This window comes from Gekko japonicus, unplaced genomic scaffold (assembly GCF_001447785.1).
Source record: "Gekko japonicus isolate JY-2015 unplaced genomic scaffold, Gekko_japonicus_V1.1 scaffold668, whole genome shotgun sequence".
Classification (NCBI taxonomy): Eukaryota; Metazoa; Chordata; class Lepidosauria; order Squamata; family Gekkonidae; genus Gekko; species Gekko japonicus.
In genome coordinates this window covers 85,957-97,632 of record NW_015174861.1, presented here as the reverse complement: position 1 = coordinate 97,632, position 11,676 = coordinate 85,957, and the positions used below count along the sequence as shown (strand labels likewise).

Below are 11,676 nucleotides of genomic sequence, written 5' to 3'. Positions count from 1 at the left end.
GCCGTTTAAAAACAATTTTTATAGTAGGATAAACTTTTTGCCGACTGGACCACTTGAAGTGGTAGTTTATGAAAATGCCAGAATGAAATTGTGCTAGCGTTTAAGGTGTCGCAAGACTCTTATTTTTGCTGCTAAGATGGCTACCACTCTGTGGGGCTTACTTCTAAGTAAACATACTTAGGATCAAGAAGCGAGGCTGCTATCCCTCGTGGGGGAAGGAAGTGTCGTCAAGTCGCAGTCAATTTACGACGGGTCCGTAGGGTTTTCAAGGGAAGAGACGCTCGCATGTGGCTTGCCATTACTTGCCTCTGTGCAACGACCCTGGACTTCCTTGGTGGTCTCCCACCCAAGTACTAACCAGGGCCAACCCGACTTAGTGTTGGGGAAATGAAGGGTTCAGGAACCTTTTCATACACTCCGGTAGACCTGCTTAGGTTTCCAAGATCAGGCTACCCTGGGCCGTTCGGACGAGAACACTCTTTAGAGAGTAATCTCTACCGAGATAAACAGGACATATTCTTTACAGAGACACTGGATGCGATTACACACTAAATAATCCAACTGAATTTTAATATACCAGTTCCGCACTGACACTTTTGTCACCCGTTTGTCCCTATTGCTTCAGGGCTCCCCCCCCCCCAGGTGTTTTGCTCTCTCTAGTAGCCCCAGAGGGAGCAAAACACATTTGGAAAGGTGGGGGGACCCAAAGCAATAGGTAAAAACGAGTGACAAAATTTACAGTGGAGAATTATGTGAACTGGCAAAATCCAGTTGGAAAGTGCACTGACCGCAGCCTAACTCCTATTGAATTTATGAGCGCTTAAATTGCGGTGAATGGGATTTTAAATCGCTTTATCCCAGACCAAAGGATGGTGTAGAGGAACGCTTGACCGTCTTACAATACTTTGAGCCCAGGTTTCGAAAACACACCACGACCCACTTAATTCAGAACTATAAAGCTAACCACCATAGGACCGTTGCCTACATTCCGCAAAACTCCTGTCCGCAAACTGAGTCAATTGTTAAACTACCGCGCTGCATGCCGGGAAAGAACCGCGCGTTCTGATCCCGAGTGACGGAACAATTCGTAACGTCTTCTTAAGGCTCCGTGCGCGCGCAATGCATGCTGGGTGTCGGGGAGCTCGTCGGAGCGGCAGCCATTTTGTGTCTGTCGGGGGAGAGCGCGGGTTGCGGCAGACGCTGGCGGTTCGTTTTGTTTTTTTTGCAGTTTCGGTAGTGGAGCCACGCCGCGATGGGTCGGAAGAAGAAGAAGCAGCTGAAGCCTTGGTGCTGGTATCCTTTAGTCACTCTGTGGCTGGTACCGAGCTTCTTAACTGGAAGCGAAAAGGGTGGGCTTGGCGGCCTGGTTCGGTGTTCTTCTCTCTGCTGGAGGTGGCGCGCCCTGCGGCCTACTTGCTCTATGTGGTCGGAGCGGTGGGGGCTCGTGGACTCTTTAGGCCTCTTACTCGCCTGCCTCGGCTCCACATACTTGCCTGGGCTAGATATTCCTTTATAATTCGTCTGTAATCTTTCTTTTCTCCTCGTGCCCGCCTGCTCGCCGTTCTTTCCGCCCTAGCGCGCTCCTCTTGGTCGGTGAGGTTTGTCCACGCTTATACGTACCACTGTGGGTGTGCAGCATCACGTGTAGCCATTAGCAGCTGATGATGTTTGTCCCTATGCCGTGAAAACTTTATTCTGCTCCTTCTTGCACGTTCAGTAGGTTGGCTTTTCGCTTATTCGTTTCTTTGGAGTCGGGTTGTTTTGTTGGTGATTAATTGGCCACCTAAGCCTCTGGGGTCTCTCACTTCCTACTGTTGTGGCAAGAAACTTGGTTCCTGTAAATGTTGAGGGGTCAGCATTGTTACATTTCTGTACCGGATTGTGTTCCTTAGTGTTTGGTAGTTTCCTTCCCAGTTTTTCATTGTTTTCTATGTTACCTATGGATATGAGTGTTATTATCCACAGGACGGCCTCTTCCATTTCATATTACCTCTTTTTTGACTCTGCTTCCACACCTTCACATTTAGGGGTTTTGGAGGCCCTTGTGTGTGTTGGCCTGGCCACCCACTGGAACTTCAGATCGTTACCTAATGTTTCTGTTTTCTCACTACTTACCCTTTAGTCTAAACATGGGACAGGTATTGGACCTGCATATACTACTGGGGAGGAATCTATCTCTGCATTAGTGAAAGTGAAGTAGCTTATAGGAAGTGTATATAAAACATTTTTACTTCTTTTTCATGGTATTAATGGGTAAAGGAGGTGCTTTACAATATTAAAATATAAAGTCTGTTTCCAACCTTCCTCTTGCTGCAGTTAATATTGTTTTTTTCTGAATTCCAAAGCAGACTGAGCATGACACGCACACCCATACTAATTGTCAAGCTAGATTTTCTGATAGAGGTATTGACTCATTAAGTGTAATCTGCTTTCAGTCCCCATGAGAAAGGCAGGTTATAAATACTGTAAATTAATAAATATATATTTATTTAAACATTTTTACCCCACCCTCCCCGCAAGCGGGCTCAGGGCGGCTTACAGGGGGCACAAGCCCATACATAAAATCCATCTGTGCTCTTGTCCTTTCTGGGTTAAAATTTACTGAGGTTTTTTTTACACATAATGAACCGTTTGCTTAATGTTTTTAATGTACCGATGTCATAGCTTCAACTTGAGCAGCCAAACAAATTAATGTATGGTTCAAGCAGTAATGGTTAGAGAACGGTTTTAACTGCTGAGTGTCCCAATATGGGACTAGTAAGAACCGCAGAAGAGTCTGTGCTGTGATATGTCAACCATGATGTTGCATACATTGCATTAGGATGTCACATGGTGTGATTGAAGCTATGTCACTTTATTTAATGGGCCTCACAAGTCAAGGGCATGGGGCCCTAGCCCTCTGGTGAAGTGAAGTACAACAATGCAAAAATTCCCTTCCTTGAGTTCTCCACAAATTGATGAAAATGTCAAGGATGTCTCATTTGTGGCACCTTTGGGTCAGGCAGAAACGTCTCCTTGCTCCAGAGCTCTATGACATGAAACCTGTTCCATTAGCAGGAGGAATGTAGAGTATTTTTCTTAGATGGAACTGTAAAAATATTGGTATTGCATATTGCTTTGCAAAGCTCAGCGCAGCATGAGATGTCAGCTATCCTAAGTCCATTGGAACACACAGAGGGCTTAAAGCTGAGTAAATGGAAGGAACAGACAATTACTGAACTAAGTCAAAAATTTTGGACTGCACTGGTTGTGGTCATTTATATGGGTATGTAGCTTGGGCATCTATCGTACAGCTTTTGCTGTGGGATTTAGCAACTCTCCTTCCCAATAAGAGCTTATAAACAGTACTGTATATACCTCCTTATCAAAGAAATGTGTAGAATAGGATTAGGAATTGTAATTATAGGTAATCAGAAAAGTCACATCTGACCTCCTTTTTTATATCAATCTGTGCATATGTTTAATTTCATGGGGTGTGTTTTGCCTTCATGTTTTTCTTAACAATCTTGAATAGGTATTGTAATAGGGATTTTGATGATGAGAAAATTCTTATTCAACACCAAAAGGCAAAGCACTTTAAATGTCATATATGTCATAAGAAACTCTATACTGGGCCCGGCTTAGCGATACACTGTATGCAGGTAAGTGCTTAAGAATACCACTGTTTTATCTGCTGTTTTGTTGTAAAGTGACATAGCATTTGTTAATCCTTATCTTTGCGTTGTTTGAGAGCATTAATAACAAGTACCAGAAACACAGCTGCTTTACTGAAGACTTAATAGGCTGGTTAGGAAATGGGCAGTTTTTGTCTACAGGCAGTTTTCTGCAAGGAAACATTTTCATTAAAATTCATAATTTTGTTAATTTTCAGAGACTTGGGAGAGTACAGTGATAATAGTGCTTGTATGTCTTTTCTATCATTTGGAAATTGCAGGCATCATTTATCCACGTTACACCCCATCGCTATCTCTTCTGTTCTCAACTAGAGAAATGTTGCATGTTCAAAGGAAAAAGGTTCTCCACAAATCCTCTCCTACTGGAGTGTGCCATGATGATCCTTGGTCCATCTAATCAGTACAGATACCTTAGTCTCTGAGTCTTCCTGACACCTTAGGCTTTTTATACTGCGTGTCTAGTGTGCAACTTTTTAAGGTGAACTGGTTTAGGGTAGAATGAAGATGGAATACATGCCTGTGAAACACTATTTATTTGAGGAGTGAAGGCTGATCAACAAGCACAAGTCTGCTGTTTCAGTGGAAGGCATTTAAGTCCTCTTTGAGGGCCAGAATCCCAAATTCTGATGCCTGTCTGAAAGAGGTAATGATCCTCAGAGGAAAAATCCAGCTGTGCAGTCCTAAACAGAGCTATGCTTTTTAAAGTCCATTGAAATCAACGAGCTGATAATGGGCTAACTCTGCTTAGAGTTGCACTGTAAATTTATTTATTAAAGCTTGGTTTACATAATTGCAGTCCCAAACACTTTCCAGTGACAAATACTGTAGAATTCAGGGAGTCTTGCTTTTGAGTAGGCACATGTGGGGTCATGCTGCACATCTACATCTGCATCCTAAATCTACGCTTAGTTTTGGAAATCTAGCTTTAGCTGCATGTAGTCTTTCCAATGAAATTTAATTGAAAAATAGGCTAGACTAGGAAATTATAATTCAGTCAAAACAAATCACAACTAATTCCACATGCCTAAAGAGGCAATCCTAAACAGAGTTACACTGTTACCAGCTGATTGTTTTCAGTAGACTTTGAAGGGTGTAGCTGTGCTTAGGACTACTTTGTGTTTTCTTGAATAGCTCCTGTCTGTGCCACAAAGTAAATGATTTGTGAAATGGAGTCTTTGTATCTTAAGTAGCATTGGGCTCCTGTTATGTTAATCTGCAACTGAATATACAGTTAATATACAGTTCTATCAAAAGTTGAGAGGTTATAAATGGCTAAAGAATTGTTTCAAATATATGTGTGTTATACCCGTAGCTGACCTTTCAGGATAGTATTATTTAAATAGTGTTCTACTTTGTGTCTCAATAACCTGTCCCTTTTGGCATCTTAGCATGCATTCTCACGGCTGCTATGTCCAGGTCTCTGTACAAGAGCAGCAGATATTAATATTAGCTACTTATTGTGGTTTGGGATTTCTTGTTTTTGCACTTAGGTACATAAAGAAACTATTGACGCTGTTCCAAATGCTATACCTGGAAGAACTGACATTGAACTGGAAATTTATGGTATGGAGGGCATTCCAGAAAAAGACATGGATGAAAGGAGAAGGCTGCTGGAACAAAAAACACAAGGTAAATTGGAGTACTTTTAAATTATTTTGCCCTATGCTTTAAATTATTTTGTCCTATTAGATCATTATGCTTTTTTATTGTGAACAACATAAGTAAATGTAAAGTCTTAAGAATGTAGTTCTCTTTCAATTGTTTGGGTATGTTCAAAATCCATTGAATCATTGTGACATTAACACAAGGATGTTTAACTTCCTTTGAGCTGTAACCTAATATTTGCATTTACAGTTAAATTTTCATAATTGGAAATATTATTAAAATAAAATTACTGCAAGAACAAAGTATCATTGTACGGTAATGACTGTATTATGACATGGTCATTTTAAAATCTGATTCAATATTTTTGCTGGGCTATATTATAATGGTTGGTTATCAAGGAACTCCTCTCTTCTGATGCAGTTTAATTCTGCACATTGTAGTGGAAGATTGATATGTTCAGTAATCAGCAGACTTTGTGTTTTAGTAGTGGATTCTACAACTAAGACTGCAGTGCATACACCTTTTGTTTTTACCCAAAACTAGTGGATTTGTGGGATCAGGTTTGGTTGTATGATGGCATCACTGAGTATACGCGAGCAATTTAAATAAATTAACATTTTTGTGAGGATTGTCAAAAAAAGGGGAATCCTGCTGAGGTGATTAGTTTGTAGGAAAGGTAAGCCTTCAATTCTCTAGTTATAATGACAAACCATTGTTCAGAAGTAAGTCTAGTGTGCCCAATCCCTCACAGAGACTTCCTGGTTCATGACTAACCACAGTTTGTTGCGGCATCACGGATGAAACAAGAAGCCATGGCTTGTTCCCTTGGCTACAAACCAGATTTTGAACTACGTCTTAGTCTCTGAGCCACACACAAGACTAAAAATTTCAAAAGGTTGTTCCCATAATGCAAAACCACTGTTTGTCATTAGTTCTGAGTTCATCTTTTCTGCCACAAATTACAGGTTGAATGAATCCACAGTGGGCCATTTTAATAGCAGATCTTGGCTGCCAAAATGATTAAAATTAATTGAATGTTAAAACTTTATTTTAGCAGAAAGCCAGAAAAAGAAACAACAAGATGATTCTGATGAATATGATGATGATGAATCTACAGCTTCAACCTCATTTCAAGCACAGCCAGTGCAGCCCCAGCAGGGATATATACCACCAATGGCACAGCCAGGGTTACCTCCTGTGCCTGGTGCACCAGGAATACCTCCAGGTAGCGAGCTATAAAAGATGGGGGGAAATGATAATTCTAGAATTTTAGTAATGGAAGGCAGTTCAGTGGAATATTGCTTTAGAATCTAAAAGGGTAATTTACATAAACTTTCTCTTGAATTTCCAGTTGCTACATACCAAATGTGATCTTGCTGTGCTCTTGCTAGGATGTTTTAAGGGTTTCAAAAACCATTGATATGGTTGATTTTACACATTTCTTTGAATATTCCATACTGTGTGGTAATTTTCACTTGATTTAATCAAGCGTTCTACCTTTCATCCTTATTTTGTATTGAGGGTCCATTTTGTTAAGACACTCTCAAAGATATTGTTAAACTAACCCTACCTAGTTCTTCTACCTAATAGAAGACTTCACTGTCTTATCCCTTTTGATGTTTTCATAAAGAACAACCTGCTGTTTAAAAGTGAGTTATGCTTCCGTAAAGAACTGTGTTTGGGTATAAGAAAATTGTAGAGATGGGAATATGTCATTCTGCACTTAGGTACAGTCTGTGAAACAAATTGAAATGGTTGATTATACAGGTATTGTAAGGGGGGTGTTCCTTGCACTCTAGTAAGGGAAACTTCCCCGTGTTAAATTTTAATGTACGGGAAAGGTTTCATGAGCTTTCAAAATATTTCTTTAAAAAACTACTAGATGGTGCTACAAATTCTGTTCTGATCTAAGAATGCTTATATACAGAGCTTACTTCTAACAGATATTCCTGCTTTCAGGTATCCCACCATTAATGGCAGGCGTTCCACCAATGATGCCTGGAATGCCTCCAGTGATGCCTGGAATGCCTCCTGGGTAAGAACAAATAATGAGTTGGCGGTATAGTCTGCAGTCATACATTTTCTGTGTTCTATCCCCAGCACTGTTTTTTAAAAGCTACAAAATGTATTTGGAACAGTCATTTAGTATTAACATGTAGCATTTTTCATTCATTTCAGTCTGTTCCAAAAATTACTTGCTTCTCATTTGATCTTCCTGTTTTTTTATTGAAGTATGAGAGCCATTTTGGTGTAGTGGTTAAGTGTGCGGACTCTAATCTGGGAGAACCGGGTTTGATTCCCCGCTCCTCCACTTGCGCCTGGCTGGCTGGCCTTGGGCAAGCCGTAGTTCTGATAAAGAGCTGTTCTTGAAAAAGAGCAGTTTCTGTCGAGCTCTCTCAGCCCCACCTACCTCACAGGGTATCTGTTGTGGGGAGGGGAAGGGAAAGGAGTTTGTAAGCCGCTCTGAGACTCCAAGTGAAGGGCGGGGTATAAATCCAATCTCCTCTTCTCTTATTTGGGAGGGGGTTATATCTGTTATAGACTGGGGGTGTGGTTCCATAAACATTGTCAGACAGCCATTGTAGTGGCTAGAATATCAGACTACTATCTGGGAGACCCAGGTTCGAATCTCCACTCTGCCATGGAAGCACCTTGGGCTATTCATACCCTCTCAGCCTAATCTACTTTACTTTACAGGGTTGTTGTGAGAATAAAATGGAGAATGATATGAGCCACTTGGGTCCCCATTGAGGAGAAAGGCAGGGTATAAATGAATTAAATAAATAAAATCATCTTTGCTGGGGCCCTTCTGGCACTTTGAAATTAAGCTTTCCACCACCAACCCATTTCTGTGCATCTCTCAGCCCCACCCTTTTCACATCTCTCTCCGCATCTTTCACAGATATGGGGACGAGTGGGCCAGGCTATACAGTACAGTGCACCTCAGCTTTACTTTCTAGGGTCGGGATGGAGAGCAGTAATAGGAGGCTCTCAGCTCTATCCACACTTTGAATTAAGATTAGGCGGCTTTGGAAAAACATAGGCAGGATTGCTATGTATGGTTAGTAGAAGGAGGAATTCCTTAAATTTATATACAACAGTGGCCAACAGTACCTTTCATCACCTTTGGTTGGTGAGGGAAAACTTGCCACTGTGGTGCATGTTATGGTAACATATGTGTTAGATTACTGCAATTATTCTACATGGGGTTGACTTTGAATACTGTCCTGAAGCTACATTTGGTACAGAATGCTGCATCCAGAATGTTGATTAGAGTAGGTCATATGAACCGTATCATTCCAGTTTTCATCTGTCTATGCTGCCACCCAGTTTGTTTCTGGGGCGAGTTCAAGATGCTGGTATTGACTTTTAAAGCCCAGTATGGTTTGGGGCCAGCATACCTTAAGGGATATGAACCTACCCATCCAGTTCTGGTAAACTTTGGAGAACATCTCGTGTGCACCTACCATCTGAGGCTAGATGGGTGGCAGCTAAAGAAAGTGAAGGGCCTTCTTGGTCATGGTGCCAAAACTTTGTAACTCCTTCCCTGGGAAGATTTGGCCGTCTCCCTCTGTTGTCTCCTGTCAGCGGGTGAAGACTTTTTTTGATCTGTTGGGCATACCCCCAATGACTGTTATTGGCCTGCACCCTGGTTTTTGGTGTTATGTCTGTTCATACGTTTTTACAGAATTATTGCATGTATACTTTATTTTAAATGTTTTTAATGTTGAAATGTTGTAGTGCTTGACATTCGCTGACTTGGTGAGGACCGTATTTGGGTGGAAAGGCAGCATAATAAATAAATTGGAAATCCGAAGATGCCTTTCACATCATATGCCATTAATTCTTCATGGCAGGTTTCATTTTCATGCTACTATTTGTCTTTAATAGGATGATGCCTATGGGTGGAATGATGCCTCCAGGACCAGGAATCCCACCTCTTATGCCTGGTATGCCACCAGGTAGGTCAGGGGTGACGAATCCATACTGTGGTGAGATTACTTCTTTTTTTTTAACAATCTGGGATTGCTATAGTTGTTGGTTGCTTTGTAGAAATTATGTAACTGTATCTAAGTGCAGTGTTCATTTTGCTTTATGACAGCTTAAAACAGATTGGACAAAAATCTGTACAGTTTCAGTTAGAATCATGATTTTTTTATAATTTTGGAGTGAAAATTGTTATAAGAACCTAGATTGCTGTAGTATGAGAAATGCTTAGTATTCTGAGCATCTAGGATAACTGCATGGGAAACCTTTTGTTTCTCATAACCTTTCTAGAGCAAATGAAACTTAATGAGAAAAAAGTATTTAGAATTACCTGTAGACTCTTTGCTTACTTGGATTGTGATTGCTGGCACTACTTAATTTGGTATCGAGCTGCCAAACAAATGCCAGTTTTCCTTTCCTTACAATTTTGGAAAAACAGATTTCTTGATTTTTAGAATAACAAAATATTGTAAGAACCAGAAAACCTTTTAAAGCCACTTTTTTTGTAATCATTTTAAATAATTTGAAGCTGTTTGTCTAGAGCCCCTGAATATGTTTACGGTTTGTGTAACTTTCTAAGATCTAGCATATTGTTAGTATATATAGAAATGGGCTGAACCACACATTTATGTTAAAAAGCCTGTAGACGCAGATCTTTTTGTCCATAATTTGGTTGAAGCTCCATTCCTAGTTCTATCTCTGCTGGTTAGTTTACCAAAATTTGACAGGGTCCAATACTTCGTTGAAGTCTGCCCAGTCGCATATCCATATATAGCTGTGCAGTGTGGGGCAACATACAGCACCATGGAAGTATCAGAGGCTTTTGAATATGTGGAACTCACTGCATTTTGTCCGTATTAGGGAATAACAGGATTAGAACTTCAAACCCATCACACTTGGCAGCTTGAGTAGGATCTGGATTCTTAAATTGCACCAGTGCTGGATCACACAGTACATGGTTCTGCCATTCTGACTGCTTGAGTTGCTTAGAACCAGTGGCATTTTTCTTCACATCTCAACATTAACCCAGAATTAGTGTCAGACATGTTTATACATCATTGTGGTGACTTGTGCCTTATCTGCTTGTTCTGTATTAATATGGTTTTGCATGGAAAAGGAAATAGAAGTGTGCAGATTAAAACATTTTGTCTGATAGTGTTAAAAATCTTGAGAAAACTACCATCAGAATAATTATATTACAGGTATGCCACCACCTGTTGGACCTCGCCCAGGTTTACCTCCCATGACTCAAGCACAGCCGGTGACTGCTCCAGGTGTTCTTAACAGGCCTCCGGCTCCTGTTGTTACAGCTCCAGCTCCTCAGCCTCCGGTTACTAAACCACTTTTTCCTAGTGCAGGACAAGTAAGTTTGTTACTTTTCTCCTTCAGTATGTGGATTTTTCTTTTTAGCATGTCAGTTGTAATAGTCACTTGCAGTATAGGAGCACTAGTATTCTGGCAGTGAGATTGTTAGACAAATTACTCACAATGGATACTTTAATGAAAGCACTATCTTACCATCCTTAAAACTTCTGTTCTCAGAGAGGACTGAAAGTAAAGGGAGTTAGCAGGAGTACATGTATACCTTGTAGAGAATTTCTCATACTCCTGAACTGTTGATCATTAGTGTATTCTGTGCTTCTGCTCTTTCATATGAGACTAACAACTGATAGTTTACTTGATGGTCTTGCTGGGTCAAAATAAAACAGCTGCACACAACCATGGAATGAAATGCATGGGTGATACGTTTTGGATTTAAAGTCATACCTTGCTTACTGCCAGAGTGGAATGGTCTGTGAGGAGAGGTATATGGACCTGTACTATTTGATTGTATTCATTGGAAATGAATAAGTCTGATTCTTGTAAATGTGCTGAAGAATCCTTAATGTGTTGCTAGGTGTTGAATTTCTGCTGGGAAGATACAAAAAAATCAGTCTGACATCCTTCCACTTGGTTATTTTTCACACGTTACTTAGAGTCTGTTTACTGTTTCCTTTCTTTTGTGCTACAGATGGGGACACCTGTCACAAGCTCAAGTACAACTTCATCCAATTCAGAACTGTCAGCACCTTCTAAAGCTCTGTTTCCTAGCACAGCACAAGTACGCAGGAAGTTGGAGTTTTTAAAAAAATTGCTTTGCCAATTAACCCTTTAGACCCTTATGTAACCTTAAAATTCTGCCTAAACATCTTCAGATAATTGTAGATTCCTGATCATGTTTAGCTGTTTACCCCATTTTAACTGGTTATGAACTTTTACACTTTGTGTGCAGTATTTTTATACAAAAAGGAAATGAGAGATTCTACATTGTGGTCTTAAAGGGTTAAAAAGCATGAAGCAGTATAGTGCGTCTTAGCGGGCAGTGGTTTACCTGATGCATGATTTATCTTTTCTAGTTTACGCTGTTCTA

At 40.5% G+C, this 11,676-nt stretch overlaps 1 protein-coding gene across 5 annotated transcripts in view; it reads left to right on the top strand.

Annotated features, from left to right (window-relative positions):
* Window positions 1-1,169: 1,169 nt before the first annotated feature.
* ZNF207 (zinc finger protein 207) overlaps window positions 1,170-11,676 on the top strand; it is a 13,311-nt gene continuing 2,804 nt past the window's right edge. For 2 of the 5 annotated variants that reach the window (XM_015424686.1, XM_015424687.1), the window contains exons 1-8: window positions 1,170-1,293; window positions 3,515-3,641; window positions 5,165-5,303; window positions 6,334-6,504; window positions 7,239-7,314; window positions 9,171-9,271; window positions 10,469-10,629; window positions 11,278-11,367. In XM_015424686.1, coding sequence (XP_015280172.1) covers window positions 1,253-1,293; window positions 3,515-3,641; window positions 5,165-5,303; window positions 6,334-6,504; window positions 7,239-7,314; window positions 9,171-9,271; window positions 10,469-10,629; window positions 11,278-11,367 — 906 coding nt within the window. In that variant the 5' untranslated portion in view covers window positions 1,170-1,252. The remainder of the gene's footprint in view (window positions 1,294-3,514; window positions 3,642-5,164; window positions 5,304-6,333; window positions 6,505-7,238; window positions 7,315-9,170; window positions 9,272-10,468; window positions 10,630-11,277; window positions 11,368-11,676) is intronic. The other 3 variants (XM_015424688.1, XM_015424690.1, XM_015424689.1) reach the window with 3 other exon arrangements.